General features: G+C 41.8%; 3 protein-coding genes across 3 annotated transcripts in view; 2 read left to right on the top strand and 1 right to left on the bottom strand.

Annotated features, from left to right (window-relative positions):
- Positions 1–5390, top strand: part of LOC108570669 (dual oxidase) — a 13582-nt gene extending 8192 nt beyond the window's left edge. Inside the window, exons 7-18 of the mRNA XM_017932560.1 lie at positions 42–487; positions 571–772; positions 887–1213; positions 1760–1984; positions 2440–2658; positions 2859–3062; positions 3137–3449; positions 3534–4126; positions 4245–4706; positions 4799–4954; positions 5036–5164; positions 5262–5390. Coding sequence (XP_017788049.1) covers positions 42–487; positions 571–772; positions 887–1213; positions 1760–1984; positions 2440–2658; positions 2859–3062; positions 3137–3449; positions 3534–4126; positions 4245–4706; positions 4799–4954; positions 5036–5164; positions 5262–5390 — 3405 coding nt within the window. The remainder of the gene's footprint in view (positions 1–41; positions 488–570; positions 773–886; positions 1214–1759; positions 1985–2439; positions 2659–2858; positions 3063–3136; positions 3450–3533; positions 4127–4244; positions 4707–4798; positions 4955–5035; positions 5165–5261) is intronic.
- Positions 5391–5869: 479 nt separating this feature from the next.
- On the bottom strand, positions 5870–7826 carry LOC108570753 (dual oxidase maturation factor 1). The gene is made up of 7 exons (XM_017932658.1): positions 7662–7826; positions 7530–7587; positions 7329–7463; positions 6858–7077; positions 6535–6746; positions 6127–6322; positions 5870–6050 (listed from the first exon to the last, which is right to left on the bottom strand). The coding sequence occupies exons 1-7, from the start codon at positions 7824–7826 to the stop codon at positions 5870–5872; spliced, it is 1167 nt and encodes a 388-aa protein (XP_017788147.1).
- Positions 7827–10108: 2282 nt separating this feature from the next.
- On the top strand, positions 10109–21906 carry LOC108570773. The gene is made up of 4 exons (XM_017932677.1): positions 10109–10307; positions 14283–14327; positions 15260–15496; positions 17200–21906. The coding sequence occupies exons 1-4, from the start codon at positions 10175–10177 to the stop codon at positions 21264–21266; spliced, it is 4482 nt and encodes a 1493-aa protein (XP_017788166.1). The 5' UTR covers positions 10109–10174; the 3' UTR covers positions 21267–21906.
- Positions 21907–22419: the final 513 nt, after the last annotated feature.

Below are 22419 nucleotides of genomic sequence, written 5' to 3'. Positions count from 1 at the left end.
TAAATATGTAAATAATTAAATTTTTATCTCCTGCTCTATAGGAGATTTTAACTAACAGCACAATCGAGGAGCTTCTCATGGGCATGACCTCTCAAATAGCAGAAAAAGAGGACAATCTTCTCGGTACCGATATCAGGAATAATTTATTCGGACCTATGGAATTCTCACGCAGAGATTTAGGCGCTCTGAACATCATGAGAGGTAGAGATAATGGCCTTCCTGACTACAACACTGCCAGAGCGCATCTTAAGCTACCTCGTAGGAAAACTTGGAACGAAATCAATCCAGAATCGTTTAACAAAAATCCCTCGCTGTTACGTACATTGGTAGAGATTCATTCGAATAACTTGAACAACGTTGACGTTTACGTTGGTGGAATGCTAGAGTCTAGTGCTGGTCCAGGAGAACTCTTCTCTGCGGTGATCAAAGAACAATTTCTTCGTTTGAGGGATTCTGATAGATTCTGGTTCGAAAACGAGGAGAATGGGTAAACGATAACTACCATAAATGACTCTAGGCTTCGAGAGAGTCTTAGAGAGTAACTATGTACAATTTTGTCCACTTTTTTAGAATCTTTACAAAAAGCGAGATAGAAGAGATTCGTCGCGTCACCTTATGGGACGTGATAGTTAACGCGACAGGAATACCATCTGACTCGATTCAGAAGAAAGTGTTCACCTGGGTGGAGGGGGATCCCTGTCCCCAGCCTTATCAGTTAAACTCAACTATGCTGGAGCCTTGCGTTCCCCTGCAACGTTACGACTACTTCGAGGTGACTAGGCATTACTCAACCAGTAGCCTCTATCTTCCTGCAATACTCGTTTTTTCCCTCGCCGTTACCCTAAATGGAGAGGTCTGAAAGTCGTGTGTACCTGTTTTGTCTTAGGGAAGCGAGTTGGTGTACATATATGCCTGCGTTTTTCTTGGTTTCGTGCCGATTCTTTGCGCTGGCGCCGGTTATGGTCTGGTCAAACTTCAAAATCGACGAAGAAGACGATTGAAGATTCTGCAAGAGGCGATACAGAAGAAAAACGATGGAAAGATCTGCGTGGACAAGATGATCGTGCGCGAATGGCTGCACGCGAATCATCGTCGGCTGGTCAAGGTGAAATTCGGTCCGGAAGCGGCTCTGCACATCGTCGACCGCAAGGGAGAGAAATTGCGCACGTTCGACTTCAACGATGTGAACACGGTCACGATGGAGGAGTCTCAGGTGATTGCGACAAGAGCGGCGGACGTTTTACTTTCGCTTGAAATTTCGACGGAGAATCTGCTCGAGAAATCTCGAACGGAACCGCTTGTGCAATAGAGTAAGGTTTACAAAGGGAAACGTGAAACATGTGGAAACGACTGGTTCACCAAATTCAGCCAAGTGGTCGGACACGTGAAATACGAGCGATTTTCACGCTTTCGTGAATGTTTAAAATGTTGTTTGCTTCATAGGGCGATATTGCCTTATTTGAAATAATTGAAGTGACTTTAATACTCAATTGTTCTACATTGTGTAGAATCAAGTGCCTCAATTGTTTCGAACAGAAAAACATAGCTATCACCCGAAGCAAATGTTATAAAAATTATTAATATTATTGGTAATGAAATTACCATAATTACTTATTAACAAATTGTTCAGGATAAGTCAAAGAAAGAATATCCATTTAACAAAAAAGGATAACAGGAAACAGAATTACTCATGCACCAAGATTAGCATAAGCAACACCTTGAATTGCCATACTCTAGTGTACGATCGATTATTATTTAGGAGAACGAGAATGGTCATCGTAAGGCGTTGGTGCTGCTGCGGATACCGCGGGACTACGACCTTGTCCTTGAACTGGATTCGCTGGCCTCGCGTAGAAAGTTCATTGCGAAACTGGAGGCATTTCTGGCGGCCCATAAGAAGCACTTCACGTTGTCCCAAGTGAGCCGGGACATTATGCTTGCAAAAGCGGAAACGAAGGAACGCCGCCAGAAAAAACTCGAACAGGTTTGTTTCGTTCCTTTTGCATCCTTCGCACCAATCAATTCCTATTTCACCTTTTAAGGCTAGCAAGTTTGGTTCTTTTATTTTGCAAGAAAGTAAAGCAACGTTTTTCTAATCGAACTTTTTATTAACTGGAACTGTAAAATATTAACTAAATTTAACAAAGATTTCTTTGTAATTCCCTCATAAATATTATATTTCAGTAAATTACGTTTGAAAAGAAGAATTAATTCACGTTTTTTTTTTTAATTAGTTTGGCATTTACTGATAGAGTAAATGATTAGTACTAGTCTCACTGTAAGAGTAACAAATTATGGTCTCACTACTGGAAGGTTAAAAAAGTGTAAGAACAAGCGTTGTCACACTGCTTCTTTTCTACGTGCTAAAACCATATTTGTAATGTATCGTTTCCCGTTCCCGTTGCCTATGTAACATTCGTTTTTTTCCTCTCCTGCCAGTTTTTTAGGGAAGCTTACGCTTTGACGTTTGGTCTGAGACCCGGTGAAAGGCGACGACGATCCGAGGACAGCGACAGCGGTGAAGTAGTTACCGTGATGAGGACGTCGCTTTCTAAAAGCGAGTTCGCGAGCGCGCTCGGAATGCGGGCGGACGCGGTCTTCGTGAAGAAAATGTTTAATATCGTCGATAAGGACAGGGACGGACGTATTTCGTTCCAGGTAGAGGATGTTGAATTTTCTGCATGATATGATGCTTCGTCACGCCCCTTAATCATTATTTATTCATTTATTTATTTATTATTTTAAATGAAAAGTTTTTTAAACTTAGCTGCTTTATCCATTGAAAAGTAAAATTGAAGTCGACGATGAAGCGGGAAAAGTTAGTGGAAAGAATTCCAATCCATCTGTTTATATTTCAGGAATTTTTAGACACCGTTCTGTTATTCTCAAGAGGAAAAACCGAGGATAAACTCAGAATTATTTTCGACATGTGTGACAAGGATAGTAACGGTGTGATCGACAAGGAAGAGCTGTCAGAGATGCTCAGATCTTTGGTAGAAATTGCAAGAACAACCAGTTTATCGGACGATCATGTCACCGAATTGATCGACGGAATGTTCCAAGTATAATTACAGAATAACGTCATAAACTCTACATACATCTGTATCGCGAAATGTTGAAAACTGATTTTTTTCAGGACGCTGGTCTTGAGAGGAAGGATTACCTCACGTATAACGATTTCAAGCTAATGATGAAAGAGTACAAAGGCGATTTCGTGGCGATCGGTCTCGATTGCAAAGGCGCCAAGCAAAATTTCCTCGACACGTCAACGAACGTAGCTCGCATGACGAGTTTCCATATCGATCAGCTTCCGCCTGAGGACTCAAAGAGCTGGGTGCGGAAACAGTGGGATGCAGTTTCGACATTTCTCGAAGAAAACCGACAGAACATATTTTATCTGTTCGTTTTTTATGTCACAACAATTGCACTGTTCGTCGAGAGATTTATATGTAAATTTCAACAACCATTTCGTGCGCTTCATTTCGAAAGAATTGTGAAATGTAGATGAGTAAGAATTTTTTGTTTACCTTTAGATTACTCATTCATGGCTGAGCACACGGATTTGAGACACATTATGGGAGTTGGAATTGCTATAACTAGAGGATCAGCGGCAGCTTTGTCTTTTTGTTATAGTCTGCTGCTTTTGACCATGTCTAGGAATCTCTTGACTAAACTCAAAGAGTTTTCTATTCAACAATACATCCCTCTGGATTCACATATACAATTTCACAAAATTGCTGCTTGTACTGCGTTGTTTTTCTCTGTTTTACACACGGTGGGACATATGGTCAACTTTTACCACGTTTCTACTCAGCCACTGGCTCATCTGCGATGTCTCACTAGCGAACTTAGTTTCCCTAGTGATGCACGTTTGACTATATCTTTCTGGCTCTTTAGAACAGTGACAGGTTTAACTGGAATATTGCTATTCATTGTGATGACAATAATCTTCGTCTTCGCTCATCCGACTATTCGCCAAAAGGCGTACAAATTTTTTTGGTCCACGCACAGTTTGTACGTAGTACTGTACGCACTGTGTTTAATTCATGGCTTGGCACGTTTGACTGGTTCTCCGCGATTCTGGATCTTCTTCGTTGGTCCTGCCATCATTTATTCCCTTGATAAGGTACATTGAACCACTATACCTTTCGGATAATTGTGGTTTTCAGGTGTAAACTCACTATAGCATTGTTTCTTTTATTCTTACAAGTCATTTGTACGATATAATTATTACAATCTTTCAGGTAGTGAGTCTCAGAACCAAATACATGGCACTGGACATCATCGAGACAGAACTGTTACCATCAGACGTGATTAAAATCAAATTCTACCGTCCGCCAAATTTGAAATATTTGTCTGGACAATGGGTTCGTCTGTCGTGCACCGCGTTTAGGTCGAACGAGTTTCATTCGTTCACCCTGACGTCAGCACCGCACGAAAACTTCCTGTCGTGCCACATCAAAGCACAGGGACCGTGGACGTGGAAGCTACGCAACTACTTTGATCCCTGTAATTATAACCCGGAGGACGAGCACCCGAAAATAAGAATAGAGGGACCGTTTGGTGGTGGCAATCAAGACTGGTACAAGTTCGAGGTCGCTGTAATGGTTGGCGGTGGCATTGGCGTCACTCCCTACGCCTCCATGTTAAATGACCTGGTGTTCGGAACCTCTACGAACAGATACTCTGGGGTCGCTTGTAAGAAGGTAATTAGAAAGTGTTAGAAAAAAATAATTTTCTATGCAAATATATTCTGTTTTATTTTTTGACAAAACCGTGTTGGATCTTGATTGTACAGGTTTACTTCCTGTGGATCTGTCCGTCGCACAAGCATTTCGAGTGGTTCATCGACGTGCTCAGAGACGTCGAGAGGAAGGACGTCACGGACGTGTTAGAAATTCACATATTTATTACGCAATTCTTTCACAAGTTCGATTTACGTACTACCATGTTGGTAGGTCACGTACTCATTACGATTACATAACTATTTATACTATAAACGTAGATCAAACTGAACATTCCTTTACTGTTGCAGTATATTTGCGAGAACCACTTCCAGAGGCTATCGAAGAAAAGCATATTCACCGGGCTGAAAGCGATCAATCACTTTGGCCGGCCCGATATGACTTCGTTTTTAAAGTTTGTTCAGAAGAAACATAGCTATGTAAGCTTTAAAATCATCTCTATTCAGTGACCCAATTGTTTCCTAATCAGAATTAAATTTGAAGAATTTCTGCAAACCTGTTCCAAATGCATTTCAGGTTAGCAAAATAGGAGTATTTAGCTGTGGACCACGTCCCCTAACGAAAAGCGTGATGTCATCCTGCGACGAGGTGAACAAGGGTCGTCGTTTACCCTACTTCATTCACCACTTCGAGAACTTCGGCTAGTCTGATCAATTGTTAATCGCAAAAGAGAAAAGAAGAACGATGGACGCTATCGTGAATCTCGTGGAATTTAATCGAGTGTACATATTTATGCGCGTACGCGCATCCCTTATTTATAACGAGTATTATTATATTTCTTATTTATGATCAACGAAAAAGACGAATGAATATTTTTTTTCTTTCCAATTGAATTTCACGACACCAATGAAACGATATTAATATGTGATATGATATTGATGAGCTTGAACTGATTAAATCGAGTGAGAGAATTTTACCAGTCGTTACCTTGACACCCCTTTTTTAAATATTTTATCAGGAAAATTAGAAAAGAGATATTTTATTACAAATCACTGTTTATTCCCTTCCTTTCTCCATAGGAGTTCTAGGGCTAAACTTACAGTTTTATGTAAACTAAAACTTCTCGTATGTCATGGAACTTACGAACGATCAAAGAACAAGTATAAATAACGTTTATAGAGAAATCAACCATTGATAGTTCTACGTGAAGAGGATGGAAATGGATAGGACCAGTTGTTCTTCGTCGAGTCTTCGTTAGACCCATGCTGAAACTCTGAAGACTCATGTGAGGTGTACCCTCGGTTTATCACACCTTGCGTGTCCTCCTTGGTATCATGTCTGCTCTGCAACTTCGAAGACAATTGACTGAAAACAACCATAAAATACCTCCACACAATAGAACCAAAAATTCTACTCTAAATTCTCGAAAAAAATTAAGAACCTTATTATACGATCACCAAATGAATCTTCGATTTTTGGTAGTCTCCGTCTGATGTTTCTTGTATCGAAGCTCTCCTCAATGATCACATGCCTGTCGTACGGTGTATCATAATCAACCTCAAGTATCGTTGAAAACTGATGTGGAAAAATCATGTCGATTGCTGTTATCACCATTCCAGCGAACATGCATCCAATACCTAGAAGAATCCATACTTCCTGGACACTCAATTCTTCTGTTTATATAATCCTACAATATGCAGAGTGTTTAGAAAAAACATTAACACTTATATGAAGAACTTGTAGATGTGAATATCTTCTTTGCATGTGTTGGCAATGATGGTAAACACTTCCATATAAGTGTCAACATTTTTTTCAAGCATCCTGTATAATTAAAGAAGGGAACATTAACCAGACAATAGAACCAGCCAGTAATTCCAGCCTAAATTGAAAGCAAGAATGGAACCGTCTATGTGTGCTATGAGTGGTTCACAAGGTAAAAGTGCCCAGTAGACTAAATTCGTCAGCAGCATACAAAGGCCGGTGAAAATCATGCCGTATGCGCCGTACCTTGGCACCACTATTAATAATAGGTTCATCATGATCCAAGAGGCGAAAGACGTCCTAGAAAGAGCAATTAGTCAACGTAGGGGAAAAAAAAAGAAACAGAAAACATACGTCAGAAGAGTGAATGAATTAGGAGTGACTAAATGGCAAAGGTATTTCGTGGCATACCAGAGCATGAGCGACGCGTAATAGCCAGCTTGACGATACTTGCTTCCCCACGAAAAACCCTCTTGATGAAGACTAAAGTATTCTGCTAAAGAAACTATAGGAAACGGTGCTCCTTGATTCAATGCCTGTTTAAAGGCACTCGTCATCTCTCCTGTGCTCCTCCACCAGAATCTTTCATTATACTCTACGTCGTCCATTGGATGCTCGCTGCTTGGCAACACTTTACATCCGGATTAATGAGATTGTGACTTTGATTAGAAGGACAAGCTATTTTTCGACCAAAATCAGACAGTCATTCGAGGCAGATTTTGTACTCTATCGTCTTTATTCCTTTTTTTTAAACACATGTTGGAATAATTGAGAAAAAAATTCAAGCACTCTGTGATCGAAGAAGCAGCCTCGAATAGCATATTCATCTTGGCCAAAAAATAAACGATCACCAGTGAAAAAAGATTCGTTACAGCGACTCACGTCTATACGTGATGTTTATATGCATCAGACCAATGTATCCGCCGATTTCAGCGGCAGTTTTCTGTCCAGAGAATGCACTGTACGTGCTGACGATAGTCGCAGAACTTGTATGCCAAGAGGAGCCATACTGAGCCACTGTGTATGCATAAAGAAAAAGAAGTCACACATACGTGTGAATAAAGAAAAGTGGACCAAACAAACCTTGAATCGAGGCTCCAACGAAAAGGCTCAGGGTCACCGTGAGAAACGTGCTAAGTCTCTGTGAAGGACAAGAAATTGCCCGATAATGAATACATATCGATAATCCAGGAAACGAGCAAAGGAAATACCGACCTCCTTTCGTATCCCAGGAAATATGACCAAGAAAGCGGTGAAAATGGTACCGAATATCACGAACACGATCACAAGAGGAACATCTCCTGTGACAGGCGTTCGATTACTATAACTATACAACGTCGGTCCTCCGTCGATGCGGAACGCGTCGAACCATCCCTTCATCCTGTCGATGCAATCTTTGATGTCTCGACCCTGAGGGAACCGGCCAGTTCCGGTTCTCCTTGTAAACCACTTGACATCAGACTCTCAACCTGACCGTTCACCAATCGATCGTTAGAAAAAAAATTCCACACAGATGATATTTATATTTGAATAGTGTTAATTATACCTTAGGTAGCCACGCTCGACCATCAACGGCCCAAGGACGATTATTGTGAAACGAAGCGAACACCTGCGCCGTCAACATGGAAGGTTCGAAGGCAGCGCGAATACTAAGGCCCCCAGTAGGTTAACGGGTCTTCGAAAGTGATCTCCAGACATGGAGTAGAAGGGGCAAACAGCGGTCTCGAGAGGGGAGCATGAAAGAGAAAGACGGCACAGGTGGGGTTGGTTCTCCTTCGAGAGGAGAGAACGACGTTGAAACGACGGCGGAGGTGAGAAGAGAGGAAGGGACGCAAAAAGGTGTTCACGATCAGCTGAGCCAGGAAAACGGCCAGCTCCGACACGGGATGCCTCTGTCTGGTCGTTTTATTTCGGCGGATCGGCGATCGATGATCCCGGATGACGACACGAGACGTGACACGTGAGCGTGGATCGCGCGGCATGCCTAATGGCACGCGAGAGACTTCGACGCCTGCACAGACGGTGACGTTGCTCGGTTCCCGACGGATTTTTTCCTGCTTGATCACGCGTACCTGAAATAAAATTCGTCTTCGAATTCGGTTCGAAGAATTTTCTCGTTGTAATTTCAGGTATGTTGAATACCTTTGAGGACGGAGAAGTAAATTAGGAACGCTCTTTGATGAGGTAAAGATGGACAATAGGGAGAATACCTGGTGATTAAGGACTTTACTGCAAGGGTCTTGAATGATCTTTGCAGTGAAAGGTTTTGGATCATTGCTCCTTTTCCAGTTTTGTCCATTTCTACTCCAAATTAGAACAGTTGTTCAAAAGTTCCTCCTTCTGCAAATATATAGATTCTTTTATTTTTTATAACTCTTTAATAAATCATTTTCGATCATGGGTTCATCTGATCTCTTCATCTATTTCACCTTCTGAAATACACTGTATCAACTTGGTACTCATTTATTGAACCACTCTGTATATACGAGTTCATCATCCTCAAAGGGTTAATTGCATCGAAGTTCGAAAAATTGTAGGGGGAATTTGATCGCGAAGTTACATTAGAAGGGAACAGGGTAGATCTTCGATGATATTCAAAGAAGATCTCATAAATAAACGGTGAACTATAAAAATTGTAAAGTGGAGTGGAAGAGAGACTGGAGCTTTAATTAGCTTCGATGAGTTTCTTCTGGTAATTTAAGGTATGTTAATTTATTCGAAATGTAAAGAACCGGGCGGTAAAAAGTGTTCAGTGGATTGAGATATTCGAACAAGAAACATAGAACGTGTAATTGAGTTTCAGAAGTAGTCGAGAAGCTGGTAGATTGAGAATGATCGATCCAGGCTCTTCTGTGCTTCAATTAAATGAGATTTACATGCTTCAATTAGATCAGGGTATGATAATTACTTCACGATTATAAAAAAAAGAAAAAAAAACGGAAAGGATGAATAGTGTTGCGCATATGTAATGTATAATTGGATTTCAAAAGCAGTTAGAGTTAAAAAGCATTGATTAGAAGTCAAACTCGATCCAGTTATTAAAGGGAAACGTTCTAAAACTGTATTCTCATTAACATACAGAAACCTTCATCTACCAAACCTCGACCAATTTACTTTCCCTATTTCAGGCTCATCTATAAACTTCAAACTTTTCAAATTTATTCAGACATCGTTCTTCATTTTTCTTAAAAACTCCAGGATATCAATATTTAGTGACCTAACAAAAAAAAAAGTTAATTAATTCATTACACCGGTTACATTTCAATCTCCCCATACTCCCCGCAATTGTACAGCATAATCAAGCTACAGAGAGGCATCGAAACCTACAAACTCCCCTACCAAACTCTCACCTGACTCACATCCTCCGTTCCACAATAAAACCAACGGACGAATGCTGGTCAACGCAGTTACTGGAACGTAAAATCCCGGATACGAGTCGCCGCTTTTCCATTCACGCGTCCGCGATGGCCAGGTGTCCGCTCAAAGCCGCCACAAGGTGAGGATCGCGCGAGTATTGCACACGGGGAGCATCCGGTACCGGAAGCAGCACCACCGCGCCATCGTGAGCGTACGCGATACCGAGGTATGCGTCCAGGCTGGTCCATAGTGCCGGCAATAACTCGGGTGCTATTTCAGGAGGTCTAATTCGAGCCGGGTGACGGTAAGCTTTTAACGGCAGGCGCTGCTGCTAGCATCATCCACCGTCGCCAGTGCCACCACCACCACCTATGGCACCACCACCACTGTCGTCGACGATAACCACCGGAACGAAGAGTCTGGTGGCAGAGAGGCTGTTGCTCGCGCAGTCTCAGCAACGCGTAGGCCCCCAATACACCGACACTGCTCCTCTGACCCTTCAAGGTAAACCGTATCTCTCTTTCTCCTTTTTCGCATTCGATCACTTGATTAAACTTCATTGTTACGGGAATTGTTCAATTGTAACGGGTGTGGTAACGATTTTTTTTAGAGCTTTCCTGAAATACGTTATATTGAAGTAGAATAATTTGATTCAAAAGAATAATTGTGCAATGTAATTTATTAATTATTGAACGATTGTTTTGAAAGTAATATTTTGTACGTGACATAACCTCGACAGTGAATACATTCTTGCAATAGGGTATGGAACATTCTTGATTATTCCTTGTAATTGAACCAGTATCAATTGTTCGAGTAATTTATTAGTTATGATATTTTCTAAGTGACATAACCTCGACAGCGAATACATTGTTGCAATCGGGTTGGAAAATTCTCGATTACTCGTAGCAATTGAGCTAATATCGATTGATCGAATTTCATCAGTTATGTTTTAACTCTACAATGGTGCGTGGTTTGTTGACAGAATGATTGATATTGTGGTTATGTATATTTTCTGTACGGAGAACTGATCGGTCGTCGAACGCGTTTATCGAAAGTAAGACAACGATATGTGGAAATTAGTGAGATTGAAAATAGTTAAAACACGGAAGAGGAACTGGTAAATCGCGCAGCCATCGTGTGCACCGACGATTGACGCGTGTTGGACGTTCGCCCTCTCCTTCTCTCTCTCTCTCTCTCTTTCTCGATTCATCGTTCGCGACACACGTCGCCAAAATCGGCTAGCTTCGTGCAACAAACCGTCCGTTTGGCAAACGTCCACGCGTCGCGGCCGATCGAATTTTTCGGCATGTATCGTCACGGAAGGTCGCGGTATATCCGTGTATTTTCGGTGAAAAGATACGTTCGACGGTTTGCGTGGAAGGTTGAAGGTGCTTTCACGTCGGAGAGTACGTCGTTTCGGTGAAACTCGCCCAGAGGACTATTTATAAAAGCGCGGCCTCGTGGCAGCGCGCGCTTGCCTATCATGGTCGTCCGCGTGCAAAGCAAACTGACCGGAACTTTCGCCCGCTTTCTCACCCTCGATAAACGCGCGCGAATGATGCTGCTTCGAAGAGTTTAGAAGATAGTTGCTGTGTAACGTTCTTCCTGCTAGCCGAGTCGTTGACACCGCTTCTTCTTCGTGTTCTTCTTCTTCTTCTAACGTTATGCACGCGTAGGAATGCTGAGACGTTCAGTAGGCAACAAGTAGGAGGCTCTGTGTGTGGGTTTCTCGTTATTTGTGAAATTATATTCCGTTTCTTATAAACTGTGACGTATATCTATTATTTTAACACGATATTTCATCTTTCACACATTCTTTCCGCTATTTATCCGGCGATCTCTTTAACCGGTACTTCAGTCTGATGAATTTTTCTGACATTTTCAAAATTTGAAATTCTTATTTTCTATTTGCGTTGTTTCGGAACCATAAACCACTGAAATCACATAGATAGATCGGAGGATAAGAGGAATTTGAAGGTGATAAGATGAGATAAATTAAATCTCTCTGATACAATTTACAAAAATAACCATAAAAATTACGACGTTGGGTTTGTCAGTGCGCACCAATCAAATCGCGTTATGCGCATTTCACATTATCGCAACGTAAATCGACGCAACGCGAAATCATTTTTCTCTTTGATTTTCGACTTAAACCACTTTCATAATCACATATGATTAATGCCTTGTGAAAAATTGAAATAGAAAACACGAAACTTTCAAATGTCTGTTAAGTATATCCTCGCATGGCCCACATTTGTTGAAAGTACACATTACACTTAACTACCGATATTTTCACAGAATCTATAGATAGACGTTTGTCATAGTAGCATAGGAGGCACGGAAACTCGTTCTAGTTAGGTATGTTCTTTAAATACCCTTTTATGAACACGTTCAACGAACCTTTGTCAATCTGCTTTCTTCGTTATTCTAAGCATACGGCATTTTTACGGATGCGATCAGAACAATGTTGCAATAATGCAGGAATACACGCGATCTCGGGTGAGCAACATGATTGCGCAACGCTCGCGGAAACATTTTATTATGGTACATACACGAACCAACAACCGGGATGTTTGTTTTAGCGCTGCTTCCAAAAAGTTTCGCCAGTCGACGTTGATACGCGAATGAGTGAGCAGCGAAACATTTTTTACTAGGACCATTAAGGTGCTTGTGTATGTACGTATCATTACTACGCATTTTTTTCTTTTAGAATTCTGCTTTTTACTAATTGTGCAAAGTATTTTGTACTATTTTCTAACCTTGAATTTCACGCTTTTTTATTATTTTTACAGGTTCATTTGTCTCAGTTAATTAGATATTCCACTAATATCTTGAAATTAATATTGGAAAATTATATTTAATACACTTACGTTGGACTAATCTACGTATGAATCGAGAAAGTTTGAGTTCTACTCAAAAGAATAATTCATCACTGTAAATTACAATCACTCGTCCATTTTTTTTTAAACCTTCATATATTCCATTCAGGTATTCGTATCTACAGAATCTTTTTGTTCTAAAAATATTTTCTAACATCTAATCACTGTACTTCATGAGTTGTATTATACTTAGATGAATATAACACATGTTTTAATTATCTCCATGCATCAAAAGCGTTTACAAAGTCAATTTTTATTAATAATATTCTTATCAGAACGTCTTGAATGTTCTTTCAACATCCATCTATTTTTTTAAAACTTTGATCAGTGATTCTTTCTATTAACTTCAACATTTTTTATTAACAAAATTTCTTCGTAATAACCTTTTCACTTTACTTTATACATTTAATAAATTCAGTATCACAAATATAAATAATTTTCCAACCTCGAATCACCGTGTTCAAAAATTCTCGCCGACCTAGGTGTTGCGTTGCAATTTTCCTACTGAAGTAAATAAAATTTCCCGTGGAAATTTCGATTTTCCGATTCTCATGCAAACAAGCACGACTCATCGATGAGCAATTCCATGCGTGAGCAGACCCGCCGGTGTTGTCCCAGAAAACAATTGAACGTGTCGTATAATTCACTATTCTAAGTATCGGTGTATTGTATCGGGAGCGTGGCAGGCGTAGCTTCGCATAGAATCCGAGGGACTTCCTAATTTCCGTATGCGCGAAAACGGGTCAAAGTTATTTTCGCGCGAGGCCTGCCGTGTCCGAAACAGCCGCCAACGTTCTCCTCTAACCATCGAGAAATGCACCAGGCTAGACCTAGAGTCGGTCATTTCACGTTCTGTACTCGATGGCGATCACACGGCGGATTGTTCGCGGAAATCTTGAGAACGCGTTGGTTAATCGCGGAGATAAACGAATCGTCACGTGGAAGTGGCTCAATGTCGCGATTAAATGCGAACTGGCGAACTTCAAGTGACGAATTCTAAAACGAGAGAGAACGAGAGAAAGAACAACGAAGGGAAAATTAATCGGGGAAATAATGAACGAAGATTTCGAGTAAAAATGGAGCAGCAACGTTGAACAAGTTGTTAGAAAAAGAAACACCGAAGTGACGAAGGAAAATTTGACGATCACGTTAATCTTGAAAAGAAAGGATCAAAGGATAAAGAGTGACGAATTATTCTTATCGAGCGAGAGAAACGAATTTTTTTACCTTCAGCAGGTAAAAAGTGTTGACGATTTAATTTTCTCGATTAAACAGATACCGTTAATCGGGAAATTGAGGAACGAATTTTCGACCTTCGAGTGGTGAACACTGACGAATTCTTTTTTTTAAATCAAACAAACGAGAATGTACGATTGAAAATAGCTTGTTACCTCTATCGTGTAATAGAATGTGAAAGGTAAAAAGCTGTAGATTCTTTTTTAAACTTGGAGGAAGATCGAAGAGGAACGGTAAGAGGGAGGATATTCCCGATGTTTGTGTAAAATTCGTTTATTTCTCTTCTATTTTACATTCGCGCAAACGTGCGGTATATTGTCGATAATCGACGTTAAAGAAAAACGATGTTTTCTTTGGGTTCCAGGCGGCCAGTCGAAGATCCAGAGGATCAAAATGTCGGAGGCGGAAGGTGAGGTCTTCTTTACGAGCTGGCGTCACGATATTCTTTGAATATCGCTACACTATCCTGCCTAGGATTATTCGAGTTATCGTAGATAGATAATGTGAACCGGGCAATGCGATTGGTGGACGGGGGAGCTCAGGGAAAAATGTACGACGAGAAGGACGTGCAAAAACAAAATCATTATCTCTCCATTATTATTTTTTTCTATCTGAAAACGTAACATCATTAACGATATCTATATTTTTTTTCACTCTCTCTCTCTCTTCTTTCATTCTCAGATTCTTCATTGTTTTCTGTCATCATGAAAAATTAAAGGACACTCTGTTTGCACGTGGCTAACTAAAAAGCACAATTAAAAATGAGGAGGTTGAATAATCAAAGTTTGCGTACATCTTTTCTGCGGTTGTAACCAATTTGCTGTGTTCTCTTGCTACGACTCATCCGTGTGGCGTATAGAAACAAATACATCATAAAAAAAGAAACGATTCTTTTGACTAAAACTGATTTAATTAAACGACCGGTATAATTGGTATACCCTACATTCGAAAAAAAAAAAAAAGAAAAAAGCGTAAGAACGGTCGAGAACGCGACGCATCTATCATTAGAACGCTTTCGTTTTGTAAAACATCATCTGGGTAACATCTTTCTTTGGCGTTAGAATTAATAAGAAAGAAATGAAACGCTTTAATATTCATTTTATTGTAACGTTTATATTTATATACGTAATGTATAAATATATTCTTCACACAGGCTGATCCGTAACTCCAAAAAATCTGAAACATAAATTTTGAAACACACAAAAATTAAATTATTCAATTTTCAAATGTTAAAGCAACTTATGGATCATCCTGTAGTTCTCAATAATTTTCTATAATACATCACTTATATTTCATTCGTCCTACTGCTATTTCCCCTTAATACAGCCACTATTCTTGCAGATATTCGAGCCGCCGTTGTGGAGAACCATGATTTCCAGAATATCATCGAATCAGATAGCAGACGATCCAGTTCTGTGGATTATTTAGACACGTACGAGGACATCCCGAAGGAGACCGTGAAAGAATTCCCAGAAGAGACGAAGGAGGAGCTGTACCAAGAGGAAAAGGAGAAAGAGGCGTATGTGGAGAACGAGAGGAAGTCGATCGTGTTAGAGAGGAAAGAGGCCAAGCAAGCAGGTTCGTGATGCACGGTAATTCGAGGATAGATGGATCACCTGTCTCGCGTCGAACGAATCTAGCTCAACATTCCGCGGTGTTAATTGCGTGTAAACTGAAACGCGAGGCGATTTTGAGGATCGTTAGATGGTACTCGATTTAGGTAGCCTGTACCAACAACCCAATTTCGACTTAAACCAAGTTAATGCTGGTTGGTACGGTTCAGGGGCTGGTACTGTCTGAACGTGTATCTAAATCAGCCTGACTTTGTTTTAAACGCTATTTCAACACACGTTTCGAGGATGTATTTAGCGAAATTAGGACTTGTGGTATTGTATACTACGCTAGTTGACTTTTGACGAATTTGTGAACTTGAATGAAGTAATTTCAAGACGTTACTGAATATTAAGAATTGATTTAATCAAGTGAAGATTTCTCATATTTTACGCTACAGTTAGGAACTGACTGAACGAATTCTGGAGGATAGAGATGTACAATTGTGTTCAGGGAAACGAGGATTTCTGGTGGTATCTTACGTTAGTTACTGTAGAAAATAGAATGTGTAAATCGACTTAACGAACACGTGACACGGATTGATAGTCATTATGAATGTATATTTAGCGGGATGATTCAGTTCTAAGTTATCAATCAAGAAGGTACACAACTGATGTCATCGATAGAATCTATAAAAAATCATTATCGATGTAACGATGAAGAGGTTGATCCATCTGGCTCCTCACCAAAAAAAAAAAAACAAAAAAAACACCAAGCAAACCACGCACGATACACAATTAAGAAACTATCTCTCGTTGAAAAGCCTTGGTAAAAAGAAAAAGAGAAAATAAAAAGACGGAAAAGTGGACCATCGACGTTCGAATTAGCCCGACGAGGCCGGCGCCGATCTCTCGTCTCGCGGCGTCGTTCACGATTCGTCAGGCTCTCTCTCTTTCTGGTGGGCAGCCCCGCGAGGCGTTGAACGAGCGACCGAAAATAAATCCCCGCGGAGAATCCCCGTGGCTTTTAAATAAAGCGAGCGCGAGACTGCCGGTCAAGCGAGCCTCCTGCTCGCGAGTACGCGCGTTTCACGCGTTCCACGCTTCTTCTCGAACCAGGCTCCTCCTCTTGTTCCGCTCTCTGTGAAAAATAGAAAAACTAAGAACGAAACTTCCACTGAAGAAGAGAAAAAAACTAGACCCTTCTCCTTTAAAAAATAGAAAAAAAATTGAACTTCCACCCCACTTTCACAAAACAAAAAATCTAACAAAAAGATAGATCCATCTTCTCGTCTCTCTTTTTCCCTTTTTCTCATCTCCCCTGAAAAATAGGAAAACAAAAAACGAAACTTCCACTGAAGAAGAGAAAAACAATAGACCCTTCTCCTTTAAAACATAGAAAAAAAGTAAATCTTCCACACTGTACTCTCCCACTAGAATAGGAAAATAGAATAAGAAGATATAGATCCTTCTTCTCATCTTTTCTCTCGTCTTCCCTTCTTCTCATCTTTTCTCTCGTCTTCCTTTCTTCTCTTCCAAACAATCGAAAATCAAAAATTCCACTCTCTGCTTGCAAATCGTGGAGAAAAACGGTTGAATAAAAAAATAGAGTAGCTCGTGAGCCGTCTCAGGTCGTCAGGGTTCAAGCCCCGTCTCGTGTCGTTTCTTTTTCAGCGGGTTCGAGAACGGTGCCCGCCGACGACGACGACGGCGGCGGCGTCGCGAGACGAGAGGAGAGCGCCACGAGAATAGGGGACACGACGACCGCGACGACAGCCACGAGCGCGACGTCAACGAGCACCGCGACAGGTACCAGCATCGATGGACGGAACGAGAACCCGCCAGTCGGTGAGTGGAATTCATTGCCGCTACTGGTAGAACGTCTACGCGCGGCGCTCGAGCTCTCCATAGGGGGTCGTCGCGACGACGAGCCGCCAGCGTTGCCCGAGGACTCTGGCGTCGACTCCGAGGAGGACTTCCGGATACGCAGTTCCATGGAAGAGGCTCTTGGCAACAGCAAGGAGCCTGATCTGAAGAAAGACCTGAAATTCCTGGAGGATCTTCTACTGTCGGATATTCAGACAGCATTGTCGCGTCTTCGTGAAACGTTGGAGAGGATCGACGTGGCTGCTCTAGCTAAACACGGTGCTGCATCTGATCCTACAAGTAAATTGCAGTTATTGAAACTAGTGTCGAGTTTATTGTCAAGGCTACAGGTGCCGGAGGAAACAGTTGTGAAGATACCAGTGCTACCATCGACTTCTTTGAGCAGAAGACGAAGAGGAACCAGGCATACAATTGGTGTTTCCACGGAGGAATTGGCTAAAGCTAGGAAATGGCTGGAGGAGACCAATAGTCTACCATTGGAGGAACCTGTTGCGCCTATTGTGAAGGAGCAGAGTGTAACTGGACATAGTGTGACTGTGGAGAAGAAACCGGAGGAAGTTCGTGATAAGTGCACGAAGGACGCGATTAATCAACGTCAACTGTTGGAGGACAAGAATAAGGAGATCAGGGAGAGCTGCGTGTTTCGCGGGATCCAACAAGTGGATGGTATTGATGGTAACTCGAGCGGCGGTGAGTCGAGTATGTACCAGGCTCAGTACAGAGCTAACAGTTACCAGGATAAAGAGAATAATATAGAAGATAGTGAAGAGAGGAGTCGTGTGAGTAAATTGGCTGCTGCTTTGAGGCAACGTGCAGAATTAGCAGCTTCTAATGCAGCAAAATACGGGACTAGTAATAAGTTCAGTGCTAAGAAATCAAAAATCAAACGTGCCAATACCATTGATATACCTAGTTACTTAAAATTACAAGCAGAGAGTCTTGGTCACGAGACAACAGGTTGTGTGTCTCTGAGGAAACCAATTAACGTTGGAGACAAATCCTTTAATTCAATTAACGTTACAGTGCCTAGTTTTCAGCCTAAGACAGAGAACGACAGAAAGTTCCTAGCTCTGATTAACAGAAACAACGAGGCACCTGTGGTCGCACCTGTAGCTCCCTTCAAAGTCTTCGGAAACACCAGAACCATGGATATGTCAGCGTTGACCAACGAAAATTGGAACAGCAGGTTCTCCAATATCAAAACCACCTTCGACAAGCCGTCAGTGGCTGAGGAAAGGGAGAGCAGATCTTCTTTAAAGGCTCGTGCCAATAAAATGTTTCCAGGTGTATCTCAAACTCAAGTCTATTCCAATTCTAGTCAGAATTATGCACCTCAGTTAGCTAAAATGGACACTTCTACAGGCTTCCGACATGCACCTTCGTCTCCTTTTCGTAAGATAGAAAAATCCTCACCGGGATCACCTTCGAAACTACCTCCGTCGTATCACTGGCCTAGGAACGCTCCAGTCCCGACTAACACGCTGAAAGAGAAGGCGAGAAAGATGTTCGACAGGGAGAACGCGCCGCCGTCCTCGAAATCCTCCAGAGCTGATCTGGAGAAGCCTAGTTTTCCACGGCCACCGTGGATCGAGCACGAGCGAAACGAGAACAGAGCCAATGGCACGGTCACGGAGAATGGAAAACTGGATTATCGGTCGTTCTGCAAGCAATTCGCGCCATTTGTTGGCAAATCCCCCGTGATGGAGTCGAAGAAATTGGAGGAACAACGTCAACGAGAATTCGCTCAGAAGGAAATGTTTCCTGGAGTGGTGGACGGCAAGATATCCTTCAAAATGATCCCAGATAAACGTATTCTAACCCATCAGTTTCCTCCCGTAGAACGTAGAGAGCCGAAGGAAAAGTTTGAACCTGTTAAAAGTGGAAAAGAACGTGTATACGGTGAGAATAGTTTCCCCGATGCTACTTTGAGAGGAAGTTCTTCTGTGGCTGTTCAAACTGGGATGAACGAGGAGCAGGATGAGGGGAGATCCTTCAGAGTGGGGCCTAAGATCTCCAAGGGTCAGAATTTGGTTTATAATAATGCTTCTGTGCAAACTTCTGATTTAGATAGACCATCTATAAGTGACACAGAGACTGGAAAACAGTGGAGACATTCTTCTGACTCTGAGACTCATCAAAGAATCGTTCTGGATCATAATCAGAATTACCATACTGTGTCTAGTGATTCTGAGTTTAACAGTCCTGTAGTGGTCCCTGAAACACGTCCAGCCTCTGGTGAACAAGATTTTATTTTCCAGAAACAGGCTGGAAATCCTATAAAGAATTATCAGGCTGAGGATAATCAAGATTACTCTTCTTCCTTCGTTTCACCTGCTTTGTCTAATTACAACCAGTCAGACGAAGTATCGGATACAGTGGAACAAAAGACGACAGATTGGCCTGTAGAAAGTTCCACTCTACCAGATGACGAGAATATTCAAAATCAAGACATCAGTCCTGAAGTTGGAGTGGTTACAAGATACACCTGTGCCATTGCAACAGTTGCATCGTCAGTGGACAGTCCTGAACCACGTTCTGAAGAGGTTCCAGTGGATTCTAGAGCTTCCTCCTCTCCTTCACCTTCACAGTGGTCATGGTCCAGATCTAGACCACCGACTAACGAGACTGTGACCTCAGAGGATGAGATTCGTCGACACAATCTGTTGCAACAGAGCTTAGTGCGTCGTCTACAGAATGAAATCACCACTCTGAACGATCAGCCTAATTATCAACCATCTAACTTTGGACAACACCTGACTGTCAGTCAGAGCCAACCTAAAAGCCTAAGTCCAACTTCTAGTTATTCTCCTCAGCAACATAGTCAACCTGTGAATACTACCCAGACTCATCAACAATCCATTTTAAGCCATCAGAAACAGAGTTACAAGCAACCTGTAAACGTAGTTCAACCTCGCCAGAACTTCAATCAACCCACGAGCAACGTTCATCAGCAACAGAGTTACAATCAACCTGCGAGCCTAAGTCCAACTTCTAGTTATTCTCCTCAGCAACATAGTCAACCTGTGAATACTACCCAGATTCATCAACAATCCATTTTAAGCCATCAGAAACAGAGTTACAAGCAACCTGTAAACGTAGTTCAACCACGCCAGAACTTCAATCAACCCATGAGCAACGTTCATCAGCAACAGAGTTACAATCAACCTGCAAACTTCGACCAACCAACGAGTTCTCAAGCATCAAGTAGATTCGCCAAGTTCCTAGCTCCTGTTCCTCAAAAGAAGCCAGAGCAAACCAGAGCAAGCTCTCCAAGTCCGGTAGCGGTAAACAGAGTGATTGCCCTGAGAGAAGCCTACGAACAGTCGCCCAACTCTCCACCGAAAGCAATTCAAAAGGAACGTTCTCCAATTCCAAACGGTGTCACTCCAATCGACTCCAGTGATGAGTATCTAGTCTCTTGTGCTAACAAACCCTCTAGATCCATAGTACTTTCAAAATCAGAGTCCTGGCATCAATTGGCTATCTCTAACAGTTATCCTAGAGCTCCTAAGGTAAATGTTCCAGTGTCAACATCAGCTCAAGGTTCTCATCCGAAGCCTCCAAAACCGAGATCCCCATCTTCACAAAAATTGAGATCCAAGCAGTTCGAGGCCTCCTCCATGGCAGACAGTGTGAAAAAGATGGAGGATAAAATCAGACAGTACTTCGACCATCCTGCAGAACCTATGGAGCATAAGGATACTTCAAAACACAGAAGATCTCCCAGATTTGCAGCTAAAGGAATGGTTGGACTGTCTCGTAGCCGCACTATGCCTGGCATAACCGATGAGAAACTACGTCTTCTGGTACCAGCTCCTCAACAAACGCCTCTGTTGAACGTGAACACCGCCGACGTCGACAAAGTGTTCGACGACCTGTTCGAGGAAACCACGAGGACCGATACGCAATAAATATGTTGATCGATCCGATCGTCGTCTTCCTTGTCTATTTTAACGCGGCGTGTAACCAGCCCGCGATATTGGATTTTCTTCTTGGTCCAGCCGGAGGAACTGTGAACCCCGACGACGATCCACGATTTCTGGTCGTCGAAATTGTTTTGTTGGACGAGAGAAGCCTCTAGTACCGTGTTCTAAATCGAAACCGTATATCGTTAATACGAGTAATTTGTATAGTTGACGGAATGTCTCTCTCTTTTCTTTTGAAGGAAAAAAAATTCAGAAGTAGAAAAGTGAAAGGCAGTGAAGTCTGAGTGAGGTGAATAATAATAATAGTAATAAATAAAAACAAAAAAAATAGTAAAGCTTGAAAAATTGACAAATAAAAATAATAATAATGAGAGAAGCTCGAGAGGCAGTGAATCTGCCAAAGTGGATCTACAAGTGGATAGAGAAGATCGAGGCAAAAGTTGAAAGTCGTTCGTCTAGAGGGGACAAGACTGAATGCTAAAACTGATGATTGTTGAAAAAAAGGGGGCGAGTTCTCTCTGTTGTTCGTTTCACACGAAGAAACGCCCTGAAAAGCTTGTGCTTTTCACACTCTTGTTTCTTTTTCTTTTCTTCTTCTTCTTCTTCTTTCTTTTCTTGTTTCTTCTTTCTTTCTTTTTTTTGTTCTTCTTCTCTTAATAAGCCTCGAGTCGCGGTCTCTGCCGCGCGAACACGTTTTGCGGACGGACGTTCAGAGTCGCTAGAAGGTCGTGCCAAAGCCCGAATAAAGCAGTGAGTCACAGCCCTTCTTTGTTGATCCTTTTTTGCCGCGCAGTAGCGTGTAGCTTGCACCAGAGCCGGACTGTGCACGAAAGTTTGAAGAGTAGCATATATTAGTACATACTACATCCTAGGCGCAGTGGAGACGCAGAGGGGGACGTTGTCTGAGTGTTCAGCCACGACGGTTTTACTTCCTTTGAGAGATTCGAGACACGCTTTCTTTTACTTTCTTTGTTTGTTTAATATTAGGTGCTGGCAGCAGCGGCCGCGGCGCTGTTATTGTGTTGCTGTTTCACTTGCGGTAATTGGAATGATTTCAGTCACCGGATGATTCATACTGTAATTTATGAAATGTCATTTTTATTTGGCTCAGATAACGAAACACCAGTTGTTCAATTCT

This window comes from Habropoda laboriosa, unplaced genomic scaffold (assembly GCF_001263275.1).
Source record: "Habropoda laboriosa isolate 0110345459 unplaced genomic scaffold, ASM126327v1 scaffold87, whole genome shotgun sequence".
In the NCBI taxonomy this organism is placed as follows: Eukaryota; Metazoa; Arthropoda; class Insecta; order Hymenoptera; family Apidae; genus Habropoda; species Habropoda laboriosa.
The sequence above is the reverse complement of the archived record's forward strand: the minus strand, read 5'-3'. Positions and strand labels throughout refer to the sequence as shown.